Raw genomic sequence first — 21599 nt, forward strand, 5'->3', positions numbered from 1 at the left:
AGACAAACACCACCCAGCGACCGACCGACCGCGCTGCGCATCCCGGAGAGCGGACGGATTTGAAGATAGTTGAAGTTATCCGTGAAGGGTGATTATTTTCTCCGCTCGATTCCCCAGAAATCATACACCACACCACGCAATTACCTCAATCACATAGTCAAGTTCAATTGCCTTGACTCATAGAACACATACCACCTTTCTACATCTCCCAACACCTACAAAGTACGTCTCCCAACCCCCATCAAACACCATATAAACTAACAATTCAAAAAAAAGAAGACCCTCCAACCCTACAACAAAACCACCGCCAAAATGACCATCCCTCTCTCAACAATCTCCACCTTCCGCACTACCTTCAACCCTTTCCTTCGCTCCGCCCGCCCCTGCAGACTCATCCTCTCTCTCCTCCGCAATCCCACGACCACGCCGGCCTCCAGCCCCGGCCATATCGACATCAAGGTCACTCAGCTGCCGCGGTCGTCGACGCAAGAGCCCGAGTTGACGATAGGGTTCAAGAATGGCAAGGAGTTGAAGATTGAGGTTGGAAAGCGCCAGATGAAGATTGGGGATGTGGTTGAGGAGATTGCTCGTGTTGGGAGAGCTATTGAGCGTGAGGAGGCGCTGAAGTCTTAGAGTTTCTTTATGTTTTTGATGTTTGTTCTATGGGGTTTGCATGGATTGAGTGGTGTGCTTGCATCGGCATGAAATGAGGTTTGTCGTCGTGGCGCGGAGACTTCACTTGTCCTGTCTACTCGGGATTAGGTGAAAGGTTGCGCGGTATGACTTGGGGGTCTTCAGGACCGAACCGGTGATCATGTCGGTCTGTCTGTACTTTGTACTATCATGTTCTGTATGTGTATGTGTATATATTAGCCATTGAGTGATACTCCATTTCTTTAGTGCTGGGCCCACCCGCTGTCCTTTGGTAGTAGTTTAGAAGAGCCGAAGAGCGCTTACATGTTGGCCGAATACGGTATCAAATTTGTCTGACTATAATTACGATAAACTACGATGAAGAGACCAATATTGCACTTCTGTAAAACTTCCTCTTGGGAATGTGGTATTGTGGTATTTAAATTTTGTTATATAGGTACATTTAGACAGCGGCACCGGAGATGAAGAACCACTTGTCGACGCTGCCGTCGATGGGGGCAGGGGGGAGGTTCTCGCCCTTGGGGATGGCAGCGAGCTGAGCAGCGTCAGCACGCTCGGCACCCTCAACGGTGGTGGTAGCACTACATGCAATTAGTATATTATCTTCCTAGGTCAGGACTCAAGGATACTTACACGCTGATCTCACCACGAGGAGACTTGCCGGAGATGAGCTTCTCCCAGGCGTCAGCGCACTCGCGGATGACATCGAGAGCGTACCTATGGGTTGAACTGTTAGCCTGGATACATATCATAAGGCACCGTCAGCACGTACTTCTTGTTCTTGCACTCGCCGGAGAAAGCGAACTGGTTCTCGGGCTTTCCGTCGGGGATCTTGTAGATACGGAACCACTCGTTGGTGGCGCGGAGGAGGCCAGGGAGGTGGCGCTCAACATCCTCGACGTCGTTGAGCTTAGGAGCCAGGGGGTCGTTGACGTCGATGACAATGACCTTCCAGTCGGTCTCCTCCTCGTCGAGAAGAGCCATCACACCGAGGACCTTAACCTGCTTGACCTGACCGGGGTAGCCGACGAGCTCACCGATCTCGCAAACGTCGAGCGGGTCGTTGTCACCCTTGGCCTTGGTCTCGGGGTGGACGGTGTTGGGGTCTTCCCAGGTCTATGTAAAAGGTCAGTGCGGGGTGGTACAAAATTTGACGTGGCGTTCTTTTACATACCTGGGGGAAGGCACCGTAGTTCCAGAGGTAACCCTTGTGGGGGAAGCAGTTGCGGACGTAGCGGAGCTTGCCCTTCTTCACATCCTGCTTGATGGGGTTGAGGAACTCCTCCTTGGAGATCTGGGTCGCAAAATCAGTATACCGACGTCAAGCTACAGCGTAGCCCCCCACTTGCAAGGGGGGTTGTTGTGTGTATATTGTGGCGTCCGTACCTCCTGCTTGGCGTTGGTCCAGCGGGGGATCTCAACGACCATGTTGAGGATGGTCTGCTGCTCGTTGGCATAGAGGGGGATGTCGTGGAAGGGAGAGACGGGCTGGCCATCCTTCTCAATGTAAACACGGTGCTCCAGGGTGTTGGCCTGGCCGATCTTGCGGACGGTGTAGGACATGGTGGGCGATTGCGGCGGGGCAGCGGAGGTGGAAAAGTGTTTGGATAAAAGGGCAGCACGAGATGAAGCGGACGAAACCGAACGATCAACTCGAGAGGAGGAAGAGGGAGACAAAGCTGAAGCGGAAAGAGAAGAAGAGGAAGAAAGAGGAGGGGAGGGAGAGGAAGAGAGAGAGGGAGGAGGAGGGGGGGCTTGCTTGGTGGGGGGAGCCAGCGTTGCGGATGTGCGAAGGACGGGCGAACAGCCAGTACGCGTGAGGATCGGACAGGCGGTGGGTGGCCGGCTCAATGGATTCGAATTCAATGCGCGGCCTCCAATTTGGACTCCCTTGGATACCCTACGGACCCCCGGGAACATTGAAAATGGCTTTAAGGCTATGCCCGTGTTGAATTGGTTCAATTGACAACCGGACAGAGTGGGAATTCGTGCTCGTTGTCCACGGCGAGGTATAAAAGGGATGGGAATCGATGGAACTGCCACGGTCGGGAAGGAAAATCGGTCGGGAAAAAAGACCCAGCCTCGGGTTCTACTATTCCTTTTTCTTCTTTTTCCTCATGTAATAATTCTGGACTACTATCTGTTCAGCCCGTCCCTAAGTGTGTCTTCAGTACGAAGTATCTGATGGCTATAGCGAAGAGGAAGCTATTCACACCCCTTCTCCAAGTCATACATGAGCAGGCAATATACGTACTCTTTCCAACTCTAGTTCCAACTAGTCATCAACCTGCTCCCACCCTCCATACCTGGCTGGATGCCCACCAACTCTGAGACTTTCGCCGCAGAATGACTGGTCCTGGATGGGTCTCCACCACTGATGGCGTTCCACAGGCCTGGCTTGTGCTGTCCCTGAATGGTCTGACTGGTGGGATATTGCGACATTCGTGGTCCCAAGAATCCAGTAGCCAACCGGAGACCTTGCGATGGACTGACTGGTACTGTAGCCAAAGTTGATGACTGAGGTTGTGCAGTTTATACTCTCCAGGCTGTAGATCACCTTCCACTACACTGCTGCCACACACAGAGTGTATGCAGTATCGTCTATTAAAGCAGTCGAATCTGTCAAATCTGTCACTGCAGTCGACATTCAGCATATCTCTGCGAGCTTGAACACCTGTCATGTTCACGGCTTGGCAGGTACCCGGACGGAGAGAAGACATGCGAAGTAACAATCCATTGTAACCTTACCAGAACCGATCAGGCAAATCCCCATGTGATCAGAAGTGACAGGAACAATCAGAGCCATGGATAAATCTAGAGCTCAGTCTACACTACCAGGGACCGCAATGAGGTTGTGGCCCCTTCCTAAAGGGGTAATATTGCAGTTATCTCCACTGCAAAGGTGATCAAACCCTTTCAATGTAGGTCACATGATATCGACCTATAGCGTATGGAGTAAACCATGGCGTAATTGGCATTTTGTGTTTATCTCTATTATAGTATATCCCTATCACAAGCTGATAGTGAGCCTCATAAACCTTGAACAAGGCGCCCTTTCCTGCCATCGCCTCTACACTCCCCTCCCATCTGTTCCCCGTAGTGCTCTGGTAAAGATCACATGACTTGGCAGGGGAAGAAAAAAAGTTATCGGGTATCGCCACGTGACTCGGCATTTTTCGTCTCCGCCTCCACCGGCTTTGATCCATCAGCGATCTTGGATGCGACTCGATTCATAGTATCACTCTAATACACTCCTACGGGCTCATACCGCTCACACAGCTCGTTCATCTCCCACACTACACTATCCTTACTCCCGTTAACCCGATAATGCTATGCTAAGATTCCTCCGCACCGCAATGGCCTCTATCACCACTCCTCCCCGCGTCCCCATCCCCGCCAACGGGGTCGACTACCGTGGCAAAGTAGTCCTGGCCCCCATGGTGCGCTCCGGCGAATTGCCCTCCCGCCTCATCGCCCTCAAGTACGGCGCTGATCTCGTTTGGGGCCCCGAAACCATCGATCGGGCCATGGCAGGCGCCGTCCGCCGCGTGAACCCCCGCAACGGCACCATCGAATTCACCCGCATGCCCTCCAACGGCGGCCGCACTGAAAAGGCAGGCCAGGAATCCGTGATCTACCGTCTCGACCCCGTCCGCGAGAAGGGCAAACTCATCTACCAGATTGGCACTGCCACGCCTGAAATCGCCGTCGAAGCAGCCAAACTCGTTGCGGGCGATGTCGCCGGTATCGACGTGAACTCAGGATGTCCGAAGCCCTTCAGCACGAGCGGCGGTATGGGTGCTGCGCTTCTCAAGACACCGGATAAGTTGGTTGCGATTCTGGAAGCTCTGGTGAAGGAGGTCGGGACGCCGTTTCAGATCGGTATCTCGGTGAAGATCCGCATCTTGAAAGATCCGGAAGAGACGAGGGCTTTGGTGTCGCGGCTCGTGAAGACAGGCATTACAGGCTTGACTGTGCATTGTCGGACACCTCCCATGAGGCCCCGTGAACGCGCTATCCGTGATCAGGTGCGCATGATTGCCGACATCTGTCATGAGGCTGGTGTCGCATGCGTTATCAACGGTGATGTAACCTCCAAAGACGAAGGCCACGCCTTGATGAAAGAATTCGGCGTCGACGGCGCCATGATCGCCACATCCGCAGAAGCAAACCCATCCTGCTTCCGTACCGAAGCTGAGGGCGGCCTTCTCCCTTGGAAGGAGGTAGTCCACGAATACATCAAATTCTGTCTCGAGTCCGAGAACCGCTTCGGCAACTCCAAATATCTCCTCAACATCCTCGTCCCCGGCAAGCTCCAGGAAGGCAAGAACGCTAAGGCAGCCAGATCCTACGCCGACACATGCCATGCCCTCGGATTCGAGGACCTCCTTCCCCTCGCCATGCAGGTGGACGACATACTCAACCTCACCGACAAGTCCGTTACCATCAAAGACCTCCAGCCCGAACACACCCGCACCAAGGCTGTCCAGAACGCCATGGAGAACAACGAATCCGCACGGGCTGCTGGCGGTGCCTCTCGCGTCAAGTCTACCTCCCCTACAGTCAGCGCAGGCGGACCCATTCGCACCAACTCCATCCCAGCTCCTACAAAGACCAAGGCTGAGGCGGAGACCCAGGCTGATGTCTCTGTTCCGGTTCCTGATGCTGCGCCCCAAAAGCAGGAGCTGACAGCTTAACTCAACCTGATGCCTCTGCATCCCTTGCTTCCTTGCCTTGCCTTTCTTTCCCTGTCTTTTTTGGTTTCCAAGCTACTATCGCATTATCTGGTGTTGTATATCGGTTCCCCCATTTGCTGCATTTCAATTAGATTCCCACGGTGTGTTGTTAATAGAGGCTCTCGTGTTCTAGGGATTATACATACATAGTACTACACGAATATATACGAATCCAAATAGTTGTATCTACTAGCAGGAGGTGTCAGCCATTAGTCGCGCCTAATTGTATTATAGTCATCACAGACACGGTTACTGGCAATACACGCCATCCCAGAAAGGCATAAAACGAGACAAGTCAATTACACAGTGATTCCACTTATCGATTAATCAATCAATCGATATATTACTAGTATCAACGCCCACCTATATATGTAGTATGTAGTAGTATGCGTATTGAAACCAACCACCGAGACACGGGAAGAAAGTAAAGACACAAGAAAAATCCCCAACTCCTTTTCTATTATCGAACAGTAGAAGAAAAGAACAAGAGAAACCAAGACCCAATTGTACCCCCATTTCCTCAACAAACCGAAATGTTCGGTGAAACTGAACTACTAGCAAAACAACTCTCCAGTATCTTCTCCGCGTTGTGTAGGTATGTATGTGTGTGTAAGCACTGCCACTCTCTGTGGTGATGCTGTAATGTAAGGGTGTGTATGTGTTAGGTAGATAGGTAGGTGGAAAAAACCGCAGGGAAACACAAGGTAACGGTCACATGCGAGCAAGCATGGGTTTATCAATCGCTGGTGTATCGTGTATTAGACGGAGGGATGGAGAACATAAGTTGTAGGTTGGATGAAACAAGACAGAAGTTAGAATGAAACAAAATTGCGCCCGATACATGTTTTAAGCTACCATATAGCATATAGTAGCAAGAGTACAAAATAATGTGTCACGTTTATGCGTCATCGGATTTATCGTGCTGCATGTCCGCAAGAACCATATCTTCAACCACTTTCATGCCTGCGTCTTCGGCCTTCTTGGACTCGGCGCCTTCTTCACCGGCCACGGCTTGGTCGAGCGCAAGCTTGGTCTGTCCGAGAGCGTAGATTTGCTCTTCAATGGTTCCCTTTGTCACAAGGCGAATGACTTCCACTTCGCGAGTTTGGCCGACGCGGTGGGCACGGTTCTCGGCCTGGACGTCCTCCTGGGGGTTGAAACTGGAGTCGAAGATGATGACTTTGTTGGCGCAGGCCAAGTTAATGCCTGCACCACCGGCTTTGGTGGAAAGGAGGAAGACGGGGATTTCGGTGCGCTCGTGGAACGCGTCCAGGATGGACTGGCGATCTTCGACGTTTGTCCTGCCGTCCAGTCGAACGAAGCCGATGTGCTGATTTTCGAGGACGTGTTCGAGGATATCCATGACTAGTGTGAACTGAGAGAAGACCAAAGCACGGTCGCCGTTCTCCTTGAACCGCTTCAGAAGATCGCAAAGTTTGTCTACTTTGCCGGAGTCCATCCATTCGTTGTTCTTCAGAGCGAACCTGCCCAGAGAGTGAGGGTGGTCCACGCACATGGTGTGGCACTCGAAGTCGTTGTATGCTTGGAGTTCCTCGTAGATGATATCCGGGTTTGATAGAGACCATTGCTCCTCCTTGAGACACGCCTTGGCCATGCGGCTCAGAGTTGAGTTATCATAGTGGCGCCTGTATAGCAGGGGATGGATGGCGGCTTGTCGGAGCTTCATCAGAATGTTGGCGGACTTGTTACCAGTCTTCTTTCCAGCGGCTCGGTCAGCCAACAGTTTGCGGACCTCTTCTTTCTCATGCTCATAGATTTCGCGTTGCGCAAGGTTCATCTCGCAGTACTCAACATGTGAGATCTTTGCAGGCAAGTCAATGACTTGGTGCTTCTTACGTCGCAAGACGAAAGGCTTTAGCATAGACTTTGCGCGTTCAATCCGTTGCGCGGAAAGGAGAGCCGAATGCGATTCATCCACGGTCTTTGCTTTGTTCGCAAAGATGTACTGAAGCTCCTCCTTGCGTTCCTGGAACACCTTCGGAAGGATGAAGCCCAGCAACGAGGCTAACTCCTGCAGATTGTTCTGCAACGGCGTACCTGTCAACAGAAGTCTGAAACGGGCAGGGATCCTGATAAGCTTCTCGTAGAGCACCGATGTGCTACTCTTCAGCATGTGTCCCTCATCGTAGACGCAGACACAGAAGTCCATGTTGCGGAGGAAGTGGGCATCCACCTTGCCCTTAGCGATGGTGTAAGTGGTGATGATAACGTTGATACTATCTCGGTTGTCTTCAATCGTCTCTCGGATGACTGCCCGCTCTGCCTGACCAGCGTAGTAAGGCATGACGGAGAGCGTGGGACAGAACTTCGAGAACTCTCTGAGCCAATTTTCGATCGTAGACGAGGGCACAACAACGAGATGAGGACCCTTGATTCCCTTCTCGAACAAGTGCGCCAAGAAGGCAATGACCTGGCAGGTCTTTCCAAGACCCATGTCATCGGCCAGGATGCAACTCAACTGATTCTCAAACAGGAGGGACAGCCAATTGATGCCTACGATCTGGTAATCTTTCATCTTCAAATCATCGCGCATGATCCCGGGCTGAGAGATGAAACGGCCTTTGCGCGGTCCAGGCGCGGGACCATCACTATCCTCATCCGAGCGCTGGCTAGCGGGTGTTCCTATCCCGGAATCATGAGACTGAGAGTGGGCATCTCTGGGATTGATGGATACCAGCTCCAGTTCTCCCTCCTTCTTTCCGAAGATGTCCACACCCCATCTCTTCATCTCCGCCGCGACTGGCTTGCCGAGCGCTTCACATTTTGCAACCAAAGAATCCACCGCCTCGTACCCAACCCACATATCAATGCACTTGTCGACAATCTTGTCGCCGATCGGCTTAGGCGTTTTACGGCCACGGCCGCCCTTGGGCTTCGTCTCTTCCTTCGCCGGGGGAGGAACAGCACGGGCACGGTCTAGCGATGAGAATGGTCGGAAGGATATGACGTGCTTCGCAACGTCTTCAGTGATTGCGGCGATGTCGGCAAGGTCCAGGACACTGCATTTGTTGAAGAAGTTCAAGACTCTTGTCTCCACTTGACCATCCCCTGCTGGTTCCTCCACGCCGGAATCGGAATCCTCATCTGATATTATCATAGCCTCAGGGGACTCGGAGCGTTGAGGGGATGCAGGCTTTCGCCCTTGGACTAGACGGCCAGTCTTCTTGGGCGGCGTCTCAGCACGAGGCACAGAACGAACCGGACTAGGGGAAGACGCCCGAGACTTGGGCCCTCTCATTAAGCGCCTGCGCGGTTTCGCGTCCTCTTCCGCTGGTTGTGACGGTTGCGATTGCTGCTTCTGGGCCGACAATGTCCTCTGCATGTTCATGGCAGACCACTTGTCTTGAATGGTTCCGCGCGCCTTAATCTGCTGCTTCGCAGGCGCAACAGGGGAGGCCCGCTTGCTCGCAATCAGCTCGTCCTCGGAAGATTCAGCCTTCTCCGTATCAGCCAGGTGCTCCAGGGCAGCCTCGTAGTTCCCACGTTTTGAGAGAAGCGCCTGCATGCATGCATGCACAGACTTCTGCGGCATGACCTTCAACATCCTTTCCACCTTGACTCTAACTTGATAGTCATCTATGTCCTGCAGCGAAGAAACATTCGTACCCACAGGCTGGGCACGCGAGGGGCCATCCTGTCGAACCTTCTTCACGGCCGTGCCTCTGGGAGCGGGGTCCATTTGAGCTGCCGGGCGCTTCGCACTAGAAGGATTGAAGACTGCGGATGTGGTGATCTGCTTGAACCGATCCATCGGAGACTCCGCGACCTTTTCAGGGCTGCGCGACGATTTGGCGAACAAAGAGGGTTTAATATCTATGCTTCTCGACGCTCGGTCGTCATCATCAGACGAGCCGCCGCGATAGGTCGGGCCGTCATCTTCGAGGTCTATTATGGGCGCACGCTTAGCCGGACCGACAGGAGGGCGAAAGCTGGTGCCAGCCGGGGCCATGGCACTGGAAAGACGACCGCCGTTCGGAGTAGGATGAGAGGGGGAGGAATTCGGACCTGGAGGAGAGGATGCGGCGACCTGAACGAAGGAATTGTTCTTTCCGGAGTAGGGAACGTCCAACACTTGCGTAGGCTGAGTGTAGCGCTGGGTGGCAGGGGTCAAGGATTGAGTTGCGAGTGGCTGGAGATGGCTGACAGGCACGGTGGCAACCGTCTCATATTCTGCTGCATCATCCTTGGTTGGGGTACTGTGAACGACTTTCTTGTCGCTCACGGGCGTATCAGGGACAGTGTCTTCCATGGTCGGTGACTCAAGATTATCAAAGGGAGAAAGGCAGACGAGAGGATGGCGTCATGCCCCGGGGCAAGAGCCAAAGGGGAGCACCGAATTGGGGGAACTTGAAAGGAAGATGTCAAGATCGATCGGGGATCCTCTCGAGGCGAAACGATAAATCGACCGCCTGGGATTTTCTCCGCAAAACGCGCCCGGGACGCGCTGGGGTCACGTGATCTGGCGCTTCAATTAAAGCCGAGGATGGCAGTTGGACGCCAACCCCCTCTTGATCGGGGGGATCAGAGCTCCCTCTTTATATGATTCACCGGTACAAGGCTGGTCTCTTCACTAAGGCGATCCTCTTTCCACCGTCTTTGCCTTTTCTTTTGTCACTAAAAACGCAGCCAGATGTCCCCTCTTGTAAATGGACCAATCAGAGGCCGGTATTGCCTGAACTCCGGAATGAAATCATCCGCTGTATAAAATAATCCATGTCTCTCTACTTATTTCAAATCCCATCCAGACGAACAGTGTACTCGAAAGGATACTGTATACTCTTTAAATAGGATAGGAGAAGCTGTACTTGTTATCACCAATTATATCCTGAACCCTTTTTGTCGATCATCCTCCGGCTTTCACGCATTAGTCCCCGGAAAATCAACACCCAACATCAAACCTGTCAACACCACAACCAACTACCATCATCAACATGGCCACTCGTCGCTCCGCAGAGAAATCTCCTTCTCCCAAGGATGTTGTCGCATCTTCGGGCTCTCCAAAGCCCTCTGACTCAGATGTGACCCCTGCCGTTCCCACGTAGGTGCATCTCATTCGTCCCTCACCAACGAACACTAGGCCACATGGCGGCTATCCTGAACTACCGGTTCAGCCCAACGAACGCATACACCTTATCAATACATATTACGTACATACCACCCCCTCCCTAACTCTAACTAACACATCACCTTCAGAAATGTTATCATGAAACTTCTCGGATTTTCCTTCGCCATGGTCGTCATTCCTATCGGGATGTACTTTGTTACGGTAGACTTTGGAGGTGAGAATCCCATTTACACTCCAGTTACTAACTATCTTCATGTCGATTAACACTTTGGAATAGCAAGCCCCACAGTCGGCGGCATTGTGGCCGCCATCATGGCTAACGTAGTTCTCGTCGCATACATTTATGTTGCGTGGAAGGATGATCAGGCGGAGAGGGAAGCTGACGCCAAGTATAAGGAGAAAAAGGCACAGTAAATGGTACAGCCACTCTGTCTTGTTGTCTTTGTTGTTTTCCTTTCATTTTATTCCTGGCTCTGGGGGCCCTGTATTGCAGAGATGGCGTTCATGGATCGCTCTGTTTTCGCATGCTAGGTATGTACTTGTCGTATCGTTTGTCTTGAAAGCTATGTCGGGATAGTATGTATGTAATGGTTTAGGGAAATACTCTGAGTGTTATGATACCTTTCGGGTTCCTGGGTGTGTGATTGGTCACGGTTACCTCAAGGCATACCATGCCAACAATAAGGCAGATAATACACAGCCTGAGTGAATGCCTCCAATCTGATTTCAACATTAAGATGAGCCATCCTGGCGAGTAATATGTTCAATTCAAATTACATATCTGCGCCTTGAGATGCACGACATCAACAGCAGATCCGCAGCAAGCATTCCATTATATAATGCAAAGTATGAACAAAAAAAAGAAGCCCAGAAAACCCATCATATGCAATCATGCAACCACTTAATTCGGTCTCCGCTTCACGAACTCAGCCAAATCCGCCTTTGTCGCAACACCCAGCACGAACTTGCGCGACACATCCGTAACTACAGCGAAATCCTGCTTAGCCCTCTTCTCTCCGTTAGGACCGGTTTCACTCTCGAAGAACTGCTCCAGCTCCTCCAGCGGTGTCTCCATCGTGATGACCTGGTATGTGCCCTTCTTGCGGTTGAATCGCTGCATGGCGGCAGAGACGGGGTCGTTTTCCTTAACAGTGCCGTCCTTGAGGAGCTCCTTTAGTCGGGGGATGCTCAGGTATCCGACCAGAGAGCGTTTCGTCGAGGAGGTAACGGTCAGGTGTGTGTAGTCACGTTCGTAAGCGGCCATCAGGGCGGTGGAGATCAGATCGTCGGGGGAAACGGATAGGGCTGGGTTGGGGTCCAGATCCTCTACTGTCGCCTAGTATGCCGGTGGTATGTTAGTTATTTTGTTTCTGTTGACTCTTGCGAAACATCACTGGTAAGAAGCAAGCGGACTCACCCCGCGGTATTTGTTTGCCCATGCGGACTGGGCGATGGGTTGCTCTGCATTTTGTGCGAGTTGTTGCTGGGTCAGCGCCTCACTGGCGTTCATATAGGAGGCCATGTTCGCTGCGTTGGTGTGTTGGGGTTGTGTTGGTGACGGTGGTGGTAGTGGGAGTGTTGGTGATCAACTTATCCCGCAGTGACTCGATGAGGGGCACGGGAGGGAAGGTTCCGAGAGGACGGTCAATTGGAGACCCTTGAAATTGTCAAGATAGCTTTTGAGGGTTGCGTTCAGTAGTTTAGACACAACTTTCCGCGGTAATCAAGTGTTTCAGAGGAATAGAGAGCCGGAGTACTGAGTTACACCCAAAAAGCATCAAGCACAGGTTGAGGTTGCTCCAATCAGATTAAATTTCATCGCTTCAGATCAACCAGTTGGCGGGATCCCCGAAAGCGGTTAGTGCCATCACGCGACGTCAGCGGCACCATCACCGACTGTCAGATACCACTCAGAAGGTTCCTTGGCTTCCTCTCTCTGGAGAATCCTTTTTTGTTGGAATCAGACTGTCTTCTGAACTCTGCGTCGATTTCTTCAATCGAAGGAGACGAGAATAGGTGTGGACCTCCGTTCTATACATCGTCATCCGTCCGACTATACTGCCGATATAGTGTTGTAAGTGGACCCGCTTGTATAGATAAGGAACCACCGCGATGCAATACCGCCATTATACTTTATCGCAACCTATTTAGAACCGCTTTAACGCAGATAATAACAATTATAGGTAGAAGTGCCCATCATGTTTCCTTCTGGAGGGGATATCGCTCGCGCCTTCGCTTCCCAAAGCCCTCTGAGCCAGTCTCAGCAGACCCAACAGCCGGAAGCTGCGGGCTTGAAGAGACACCAGCCGTTCCCCGCCTGGAACGTTGTCGAGGACATCGAAAAGAAGGCCGATGCTATCGCTAAGGAAGCGAGCCGAGAGTTCGAAGTTGCGAGTCAGAAAGCTCAAGCCAAGACCGGCAAGATCGAGCCATGGACTCCTAAGTACTATGCTGCTTGCACGGTTGGAGGAATGCTTGCTTGCGTAAGTGGATGTTCCATTCTGCTAATGAACGCTGTATAGTGGCCTATGAATACTAATTCTTGGCTGGTCCTAGGGTCTCACCCACACCGCTGTGACGCCTCTTGATTTGATCAAATGCCGCCGTCAGGTCGATCCTCTGCTGTACAAGAGTAATGCAGAGGCATTCCGTACAATTCGCGGTGCAGAGGGTCTCCGCGGAGTTTTCACCGGTTGGGGTCCCACTTTCTTTGGATACAGTGTAAGTCAAGACTGGATCGCATGTGTTGCGCCCTCTAATTGAGTACAAGGCCCAAGGAGCGTTCAAATATGGTGGTTATGAGTTCTTCAAGAAGTTTTACAGCGACCTTGTCGGGGCTGAGAACGCAGCACGGTGGAAGACTTCTCTGTACTTGACCGCCAGTGCGTCGGCGGAGCTTATCGCTGATGTCGCCCTGTGTCCGTTCGAGGCCGTCAAGGTGCGCATGCAGACGACTATCCCACCTGATATTCGATCAACATTTACTGGTATCTCTAGCGTGGTTAATAAGGAAGGTGTGGCCGGGTAAGTGCTGCTAATGCGAGCGGTCGATCCCTAGTAGCTGACTGCAGCAGCCTGTACAAGGGTCTCTACCCTCTCTGGGGTCGACAGATCCCTTACACCATGATGAAGTTTGCGTCTTTCGAAACGATTGTCGAGATGATCTATAACTCCCTGCCGGGCCAAAAGTCTGACTACAACAAGGGTGCGCAGACCGCCGTTGCCTTCACCGGTGGTTACCTGGCTGGTATCCTTTGCGCCGTCGTGTCGCACCCAGCAGATGTCATGGTCAGTAAGTTGAATGCGAACCGTCAGGCCGGAGAGGCATTTGGAGCAGCGATGAGCCGGATCTACAAGGACATTGGCTTTGGAGGTCTCTGGAACGGTCTTCCCGTCCGTATCGTCATGATCGGCACCTTGGTAAGTGCATCGGTACATGTTTCTCAGATCATGACTGACTTGTTATCTCCTCTAGACCGGACTGCAGTGGATGATGTATGTGTTACTTCAGATCTCCAGTATGCCCCTCTCGATAGACAGCGGCTGACGTTTTGCAGTTACGATTCGTTCAAGATCTTCATGGGTCTTCCCACGACTGGCGGTGGCCCTCCTGCAGAGAAGAAGTAATATGGAAGGATTGTCCCGCCGGGAGCTTAGATCCTTGTCTAACACGAAGGGCCGGACACTCTGTAGAATGTAGAATACAGTGGCCGTAGTATGGAGGCGGGGTGTGGGGTTGTACCGTACCTGATTTCGTGCAGCTTTCTTCCGATTTAATTGAGTGGGTAATTTACTTACTAGTTTTCTTCGTGCAATGGTGAACCACTTTTGTCTTTTCATGAACCACATTTAATTGAACCCTGAGCCGAGGCCGGTGATAAAAGCAGCTGAACTGATAACCCTTAACTGGTAGAGATAACATGAAGCTACTCATTTCTTAGTAACAATTGGCGGGCCCCAAAATCGTTAGTCACGCCTCGGACCAATCCGGACAAGCATCTTATCGGCGCGTCGACGTCATCGGATGCCGTCCCGATCGTTTCCTTCTTTTGGTTCCTTCGATAACAATCATCTAGATTTATCCCGATAATGATATTCACTGAATTAGCTACTAGACTAGAACTTCCGGCAAATTTAACTTTGACTTCCAGAGCGCACCCTCTGGCTTGGCCCGCTGTGGCAGTGATTGCGCCCAAGAAAAGCGCTAAGGTAGTCACGCTACACCCTACTAACCCCTGTGGTACATAATATATCTATACGAACCATCCCCGGGAACCGCCACTTTGCACTCTTTCTCTTTCCCACTTTCATTACTGTCTGGCTAGACTTGGTGCACACACACGCTCGTCGCAGACTCTTGGCTACAGCGTTCTTATCATCGCATTGAATCACTACATCAATTCAATAGACAACACCACTCGAACAAAAACTACTACTTACCCTAACTACTGCACCATGGGCGAACACGAACCTATTGTGTCGCACGGCCGTGGAGGTGCGCATCCCAGCTCCCTCAAACCACTACATTAACCCATCTCTAACATTCCCTCCCCAAACAAAACAGGCCAAGGAAACATCGGCGCCGACTCCACCGAGTATGCACTACACCCATTCACTCATCCCCCAAACACCCCACCACCACAAAACCCCAATACTAATCATATACATGAATATGAAGATACGTCGACGGCGGCATAGTCCGCGAAGGAATCTACGGTGACCAAGGCGACGGCGCCTACTCAGCCGGCGTAAGCCATCCCCACCATACATCAATCCATCCGACCTCCCAAACCACCAACCACTATACTAACTAATTTACTCTAAAGAGAGGCGGCGCCGGCAACATCGGCTCCCCGCACGTGCGCCCAACATCCAAGATCCCACACGACGCGGAGATAGTTCCCGAATTGGCGATTCGGCAGTCTGTCGATGGGGATTATCATACTGGGGTATGTTTATATCCCTTTCATTTATTCCTCTATCAATTCATGCAGGGAATGAATGCTAATGAGTGGTGATGGTGGTGCGATAGCGCGGCGGTCAAGGCAACGTGCACCTCGACGAAGAACATAAGAAGGAAAAGGAGGAGAAGAAGCATAAGGGGCCTGCGCATGAGGGGTTGGCGGATAAGTTGAAGCATAAGTTGTTTGGGAGGAAGTAGATCACTTTCAACATTGAATTGGATGGTTGCTTGGGGTGGAGGATGAGGTGAGGAGTGTAATGGGGTGGGGAAGGGTGTTCTATTCTTATGTTGTTGCGTCTGATTTGAGATTCCCTGTTGCTTTTTTGTTTCATGCTTTGATCGCTAGAAGTAATACATCTTTCTTTTCTTTTGGTTCTTCTATGATGTGGGGCTCTTTTTCTTTTATTCTCTCTCAATGGAGATAGCTACTTCAGATTACTGGAAGTGTTTTGACTGACTAGTACGACCGATATACACTGGTCATTACTGGATATCTATTCAGTATTGGACAGCAAGTATGAAGGTATTCATCACCCTGGTTCAGTCACACTACCCTACCATTACTCACAACTTCACCCGTATCAATCAACATCTTACTGGCTAGTATCTCATGCACTGTCATGGCAGAGAAAGAAAAAGGTAAGGAGGAACAGAAAAAAAGGCATCCATGTATCTTGGTCTCGTCAACCGCATGCAAAGATGAAAGAGTAAAATAAAAGTTGCAATCGAATCCAAACCCGACACAGTCCGTCCCGAAATCCCAGTTGCTGTGCTTGAACATGACTCTTGAACGCCGCGGAGGTAGTACACCCAGACAAATCGGATCAGAAAACACGCATCGAATAGTAAGATAAGCAAATGTGAGGAGCCGGCTCACAGACGACTAGTTCTTGCTGAAACGACGCTTGAACCAGCCCTTTTTCTTCGAGTCGTTGCTCATTTCAGAGTCATTCGTAGCCTTGCGGAGATGGCGCCGGTTGGCTGTGGCAGCGACGGCGGCACCGCCGCCAACAGGGCCACCGGCGTTGGGGTCAGCCGCTGGCGGTTTGCTGCCAAAGTTGATCCGTCCCCCAGCGCCAGCTTGTCCGTTCAGATTCGGCCCGGCACCAAATCCTTGGAACCCATAGTTTTCGGCCATCTGCTGCTGCTGTTGTTGCTGCTGTTGGAACTGATCAATGGAGCTGTTCACAGAGCTAGGGTCGGTGGAGTTGCCGTAAGCGTCGGTGTTGCTGCCAGAGCCCGAGCCAGACGCTGCGGTCATGTTGTCATATGATTTGTGATAGCCGTGTTGTGAATATCCACTTTGGTCGGTGTTCATCCGTGCATGGTGGCGTGGTCGCGGTCGGCCGCCGCCTTGGTTGTAGGGGTAATAGTTGTCAGACTGGCCATTACCATTCTCGACATAGCTGTCCGGTCGCGAATAGGCTCCGCGACCATTGTAATGGCCGCCCTGATCATAGTGGCCCCGGTGCGAATGGCCGTTTTGCGCTATACCCAAACCTTCTAGTTAGCAAACCGTCCTCTCTCGAATATTACAATGGACATGTTGACTGTATGCCAAATCGCAATACTTGTGGGATTGAGAAATACCTCCAAAGTAGCTTCCCCGCCGACTGTGGTCTGGCCCCGGAGTTGCAGGAGTCGATTCTGTAATGCATCGTCAATCAACCGCCGGGTCGAGCAAACCGGAGTAAGGGGTGACTCACCTGTCCTTACATACGAAGCAGGTCTACTGCTGTATGTCCCATAAATTGCCGCCTCAAAAGATCGGATGGTTTCAAGCGGACGTTCAAACCGCGGGCGCGTGGGGTTAGAGAGATCGGGATCAGCTGTGAGAGAAGAGGAGAGCAATCAGCAAGATGTCACTCAGGATATATGTCCAACCAAAGAAGCATGGTATACGAACTGATAATATTTCCATACTGATCTTTATGCTGCATGGTCCGTAACGAACCCAGCGTCGACTGCTCGAGAGCAACCAAATCTGGGGAAACGAGTCAGTTTGTATGCTTGTGGGAAGTAAATGTTGCAAATTGGAGGCAGCATAATGAGAATGGAAGGATTGGGCTGTTTTGTTATGGCAGGCCGAAATCCAGGAGTGCAATAGGCAGAGAGATAAGGGGGGAGTGTTCCGGATACGTACTAGGTTGCGCTTCGCTCATAGCAACCATGGGATCGGCTTTGGAATGTAGTTGGCGGCGATGTTTCTCGTCTGAGGATTCCGATATCTGGGGCCTTTTGCTGGAATTGCTGGACCGTTGCGACCGATCCGACTTTGCACCCAAACTGAAGCCACGAGATTGCCTGCCAGGAGGCACGGCCGGCTGGGAGGTCGCCATTTTATTTATCACCCCGTCGACCTTAGCGCCTGATAACCAACAGCTGGAGCAGGTTTTCGCAGGACGCTGTCTAAGCTATGGCGCCCGTTGTGGAGCGCAAGCACGATCCGGTGTGGAAACCGCCAAGGAATGTATGATGATCGCGCGCGATGATTCTCGGGCTTTTTGGAGCGTGGTTTCAGAATGCAGCCAGGAGGCAGCCAACGAAACTAAGCAGCGCAGGCAACGTGGGGGGCTGCTTTTTTGATGGATCCACGAGCGGATATTCACTCGGATGTCTGATGTCTGTCCCAATATTCTGGGGAAAGTCTAAAGCACCGAAAAGTGTGGAAAATGTCGCCCAAAGTTGGAAGAAGTATCAACTCCGCAATTTGTCTCTACACACAACGATCCACGCCGTTTAAAAGAATAATCAAAGTGACACCGAAGGTGGGGAAGTGTGGCAGGCTTGAAGCACAGCTGTTTGTAGTAGTGTATCGTCCGATCAAATCGACCGACCAGAGCGTCCGTAGGTTAAGCGATAGTGACTGCAAGAAGTTGGTCCATCCGCAGTGCGCTCAAAGTGATCAACAGTAAGGAAGATGCGATAGCCTCAAGCTAGAGATGCCAAGACAGTAGGTTAGTAGGGAAGAATGTAGGTACTATGTAGGAAAGATGAAGATGGAGATGGAAAGTAGTAGGAAGCGAGCGAGCAAGCAGGCAAGCAAGAAAGCACCACTCCAGTCGACCGTGCAGATGGAAGAGGAGAAAGTACAAACGAACGTGTGAAAAAGAAAAGCAGGTGGCAGTCGGCAACCCAACAAGTACTGAACTACTACTAGAGAGAATCGGGGAGGGCCATTGAGGCCTTTTGACTTGTACGGGCCCGGTGGTATTGACGACAGGCGCCACGCAATGAAGAGGGGAACGCTTGTTCGAACCGATGGATGGACGATTGCAAGTCGTCCTATCAGCTCGGGTTGGACGATGGCGTTATAGTCAAGAGCCACTCGGCCAGAAGAATCTAGACGATCACCGGATGCCTGGAAACTTTCCCTGATGTTTGCCCGTTCACTGTCCGGAGATCCTCTTCCCATGGAACTTTCCTCTTTTTTCTCTTTCAACTTTTCATCCTCCCGTTTCTCTCCTGGAAGTCAATTCATTTCTAAGAGAACAAATGACAAATACGCATTGCATTCAATTCTTCAAAACATTTTCATCTTCACTTCTCCATCTGTCATGCCCAGCATTTCCCCACCAAGTTCAAGGCAGCGGGAAAAGTAAATCCAGTACCAGCTCGACTGGAAATAGAATTACCCTCGTTACCGTATCTTGGCTGGTGAACACAAAAAGAATAAAAAGACCAAATGCATAAAAACACCGATAGTGTTACGCAGCTTTCCCCTCTTCTCGTTGCCTACTGGCCAATCACTCGTTGTGGGATGGCCCAGCCACCCAGCGAACTCTTTCTGGTTGGCTTCCTTTCCATGGACCATCTGTCACCGTCTCAGGCACCATACCCGAAAGGAAAAGGAAACATACTCTGCGGTCACTGAAGAACAGAAACAAAAAAAAGTAAGCAAATGATTTTGGTACTAAGAAAAGCATGGAACTTGTTGTGTGTGTGTGTGCGATGGCTGCGATGACTTGTCGACTAGGATGCGCTGTCGCAAATCCCATGTCACCAGCCATCTCTTCCCGTCTGATCGTCCTGCTTGCACAATCGGAAGAAATCAAGCAAACTTCAGCCCTTCGCACAGATCGGCTGCCGTCGACATCATCCATGCCCAAAAAATGGGCCAGGCAGCCCAGGCAAGCCACTCCGCAGTTCTGATAACTTTTACACTATCTTGACTATCTTTTCACTTCCGGGTGGATTATCCCGGCCGTTGATTTCCTATTTTTACTCGGAATACACCAAAATGGTTTAGTCGGTGGGAAGACTGGCCGGTACGGCCAGATACGAGAATACGACTTTGAATCTCACCCACCGAGACGGTGGCATATCACTACGTACTCTTAAAATCTTTATCCAGATTCTCTCTAGTTGCACCAGGGAAGCACACCTTCTGTTATCCGTGGCCTTCCAATTGGCCCACCAGCACCGCAGAATGAAACCTGGAATATGTCTGCCTGTCTCAATCGCCCCTCCACTCTGCTGGGCGGCGGCGTTACATGTCTGACTTTGGCGGTCGTTCCAGTCCAATCCCATCCATTCAGTCCGCCAGACAGCCTCCCACACTGAGACAACTAACCGCCCTTTTGAGGTTGGCAGTCGCTCTTGGCTCTGCACATCTGGCAGGCTCATACTTAGGCCTGCAAACTTACAGGAATTAAAAATAGCCCATGCATCCCCGAAATTAAGAAGATCAATGCATACGCGCTTGAATGTTTCTGGAATTATTTAACCGACTTAGCGTCGCACACGTTGCGATCAAGCAAGGTACCTCCAGCAAGGAACAATACGCGAAGGAGGATCTTGGCTCAAAACTCGCGCAAGTGCAAGCAACTCAACCTGTAAGCCAACCTCTTAGTAACCTACAATCTACTCCATACTATGTAAGAATTCTATCATTCCGGCCGAGGCGATCTGTCGATCCCCATCAGTCCTTGTAAGTGGGTCATTGGGGGCGGGGATGGCGCCTACTTTAATTACTGTTAATTCGGGATCGTGACAGAATCTCCATGCAAGGAGTTTACCCTTCCAGAACTTCCCTCATTCAGCCTTATTGACCGCGCTGCGGAGATAGCTCGCACAGTTAAGTGCTAAGCTTCTGATATCATATTCAAGGGCCCAGGGGCATACTGTGACGTCCTTCATTTGTTGAAATGCCCCTAATCTGACGAAACCCAACCCGGATATATACCGTTGGGTGGGTGCATTCCAGAACGAGTCAAAATAACTTCAATGGTTTGATCAGACCAATCACGACTACAAGCTGGGCCCGGAGAATGCTATCGGCGTACTGACATGCTAAGAATCTACAATGGACATCTTTACTAGAGAATGTTCATGTTTTTGCATGGGTGCCAGCCATCCCAGCCAGCATTAGCGTTATCTGATCAGTTAGCATAAGACCGCTATTTCACCATTACTTTTGACTGCAAACAATGCATTCTGTGACATGCCCCAATCTGAGCGCAAATTGAGGCTATACTCTTTCAAGCTCAGCCAAGCCATATACAGTTTGATTTATGAAAGCAAAATTTATACTGTTCATAATCTCCTCGATACCAGCATGTGAAACTTGACCTACTTTTTAACCATATAACACAATCATCAGTAGCGGTCACAGGGGCTGCCATAGTCTTACTCAACTCTGAATCGGTATAAAATGCTCTTAGTATATATTTCCTTCTGTAAGACCTAGAAAATCGTATTATACTTCAACTAGAGACCTGCAGCTCTCCTACACAAGTAATCATCCCTAAACAAACATGTCAACATCTGCTCGGTCCCCCTATAGCAACTACAACTCTGAATTGGAATTACTTGATCCACTAATATATTATATACATATTGCCCCTTGAACTATGCTCTCGCTCATTGCGTGTTAGAATTGCTAGCATGAAATTCTACCAGCACATCCGGTTCCAATTCCATACCCCCAAGCTTTTCATTCAGAATATATAGTATCACCACTACTTCTTGCAATTTAGTGGCACTAATGTCCACTCTATTCCTCTCATCGATACCATCCATAGTGCATTAAGTCTTACAAAAATATCTAATGACAAATAGCTAGGACAGAGAAACCAAACCGTCAGATTCAGGTTATCACGGCAGCCCCAACTATTACTATCGAAGAACATTGCCTAAAGCGGCCCGACATTCCAAAAAA

General features: G+C 50.8%; 11 protein-coding genes across 11 annotated transcripts; 6 read left to right on the forward strand and 5 right to left on the reverse strand.

The window, feature by feature from the left end:
* The first annotated feature begins 279 nt into the window (after positions 1-279).
* On the forward strand, positions 280-911 carry BO87DRAFT_375375 (mitochondrial 54S ribosomal mL53 protein). Its single transcript, XM_025623022.1, has one exon. It carries the CDS (start codon positions 313-315, stop codon positions 631-633), a length of 321 nt encoding a protein of 106 aa, XP_025481237.1. The 5' UTR covers positions 280-312; the 3' UTR covers positions 634-911.
* A 185-nt stretch (positions 912-1096) lies between these two features.
* On the reverse strand, positions 1097-2217 carry ipp1 (inorganic diphosphatase IPP1; the record flags this gene model as incomplete). The annotated part of the gene is made up of 5 exons (XM_025627247.1): positions 1097-1235; positions 1288-1371; positions 1427-1770; positions 1829-1948; positions 2041-2217. The coding sequence occupies 5 exons, from the start codon at positions 2215-2217 to the stop codon at positions 1097-1099; spliced, it is 864 nt and encodes a 287-aa protein (XP_025481238.1).
* Positions 2218-2574: 357 nt separating this feature from the next.
* BO87DRAFT_23094 (uncharacterized protein) lies at positions 2575-2888 on the forward strand. The gene has a single exon (XM_025618766.1). The coding sequence runs from the start codon at positions 2675-2677 to the stop codon at positions 2837-2839; it is 165 nt and encodes a 54-aa protein (XP_025481239.1). The 5' UTR covers positions 2575-2674; the 3' UTR covers positions 2840-2888.
* A 990-nt stretch (positions 2889-3878) lies between these two features.
* On the forward strand, positions 3879-5561 carry BO87DRAFT_375378 (tRNA-dihydrouridine(20) synthase (NAD(+))). Its single transcript, XM_025623023.1, has one exon. It carries the CDS (start codon positions 4011-4013, stop codon positions 5349-5351), a length of 1341 nt encoding a protein of 446 aa, XP_025481240.1. The 5' UTR covers positions 3879-4010; the 3' UTR covers positions 5352-5561.
* Positions 5562-6288: 727 nt separating this feature from the next.
* BO87DRAFT_305373 (DEAD/DEAH box helicase) lies at positions 6289-9660 on the reverse strand (the record flags this gene model as incomplete). The annotated part of the gene is made up of 1 exon (XM_025619317.1): positions 6289-9660. One exon carries the CDS (start codon positions 9658-9660, stop codon positions 6289-6291), a length of 3372 nt encoding a protein of 1123 aa, XP_025481241.1.
* Positions 9661-10342: 682 nt separating this feature from the next.
* BO87DRAFT_424659 (vacuolar ATPase assembly integral membrane protein VMA21) lies at positions 10343-10890 on the forward strand (the record flags this gene model as incomplete). Its single annotated transcript, XM_025627248.1, has 3 exons — positions 10343-10449; positions 10605-10690; positions 10754-10890. The coding sequence occupies 3 exons, from the start codon at positions 10343-10345 to the stop codon at positions 10888-10890; spliced, it is 330 nt and encodes a 109-aa protein (XP_025481242.1).
* Positions 10891-11208: 318 nt separating this feature from the next.
* On the reverse strand, positions 11209-12261 carry BO87DRAFT_375380 (putative cystathionine beta-synthase (beta-thionase)). Its single transcript, XM_025623024.1, has 2 exons — positions 11894-12261; positions 11209-11812 (listed from the first exon to the last, which is right to left on the reverse strand). Exons 1-2 carry the CDS (start codon positions 11996-11998, stop codon positions 11378-11380), a joined length of 540 nt encoding a protein of 179 aa, XP_025481243.1. The 5' UTR covers positions 11999-12261; the 3' UTR covers positions 11209-11377.
* Positions 12262-12410: 149 nt separating this feature from the next.
* Positions 12411-14346, forward strand: BO87DRAFT_375381 (putative mitochondrial phosphate carrier protein). The gene is made up of 7 exons (XM_025623025.1): positions 12411-12550; positions 12660-12959; positions 13033-13197; positions 13247-13500; positions 13551-13896; positions 13952-13971; positions 14034-14346. The coding sequence occupies exons 2-7, from the start codon at positions 12675-12677 to the stop codon at positions 14101-14103; spliced, it is 1140 nt and encodes a 379-aa protein (XP_025481244.1). The 5' UTR covers positions 12411-12550; positions 12660-12674; the 3' UTR covers positions 14104-14346.
* A 269-nt stretch (positions 14347-14615) lies between these two features.
* Positions 14616-15769, forward strand: BO87DRAFT_457919 (DUF3602 domain-containing protein). Its single transcript, XM_025628836.1, has 5 exons — positions 14616-14971; positions 15041-15071; positions 15155-15224; positions 15303-15425; positions 15509-15769. The coding sequence occupies exons 1-5, from the start codon at positions 14932-14934 to the stop codon at positions 15635-15637; spliced, it is 393 nt and encodes a 130-aa protein (XP_025481245.1). The 5' UTR covers positions 14616-14931; the 3' UTR covers positions 15638-15769.
* Positions 15770-15918: 149 nt separating this feature from the next.
* On the reverse strand, positions 15919-17944 carry BO87DRAFT_23249 (uncharacterized protein). The gene is made up of 5 exons (XM_025618776.1): positions 17583-17944; positions 17346-17423; positions 17146-17268; positions 17030-17086; positions 15919-16927 (listed from the first exon to the last, which is right to left on the reverse strand). Exons 1-5 carry the CDS (start codon positions 17776-17778, stop codon positions 16323-16325), a joined length of 1059 nt encoding a protein of 352 aa, XP_025481246.1. The 5' UTR covers positions 17779-17944; the 3' UTR covers positions 15919-16322.
* A 442-nt stretch (positions 17945-18386) lies between these two features.
* BO87DRAFT_23247 (uncharacterized protein) lies at positions 18387-19135 on the reverse strand. The gene has a single exon (XM_025618775.1). It carries the CDS (start codon positions 18852-18854, stop codon positions 18420-18422), a length of 435 nt encoding a protein of 144 aa, XP_025481247.1. The 5' UTR covers positions 18855-19135; the 3' UTR covers positions 18387-18419.
* Positions 19136-21599: the final 2464 nt, after the last annotated feature.

This window comes from Aspergillus neoniger (genome assembly GCF_003184625.1).
Source record: "Aspergillus neoniger CBS 115656 unplaced genomic scaffold BO87scaffold_11, whole genome shotgun sequence".
NCBI classification, from domain to species: domain Eukaryota; kingdom Fungi; phylum Ascomycota; class Eurotiomycetes; order Eurotiales; family Aspergillaceae; genus Aspergillus; species Aspergillus neoniger.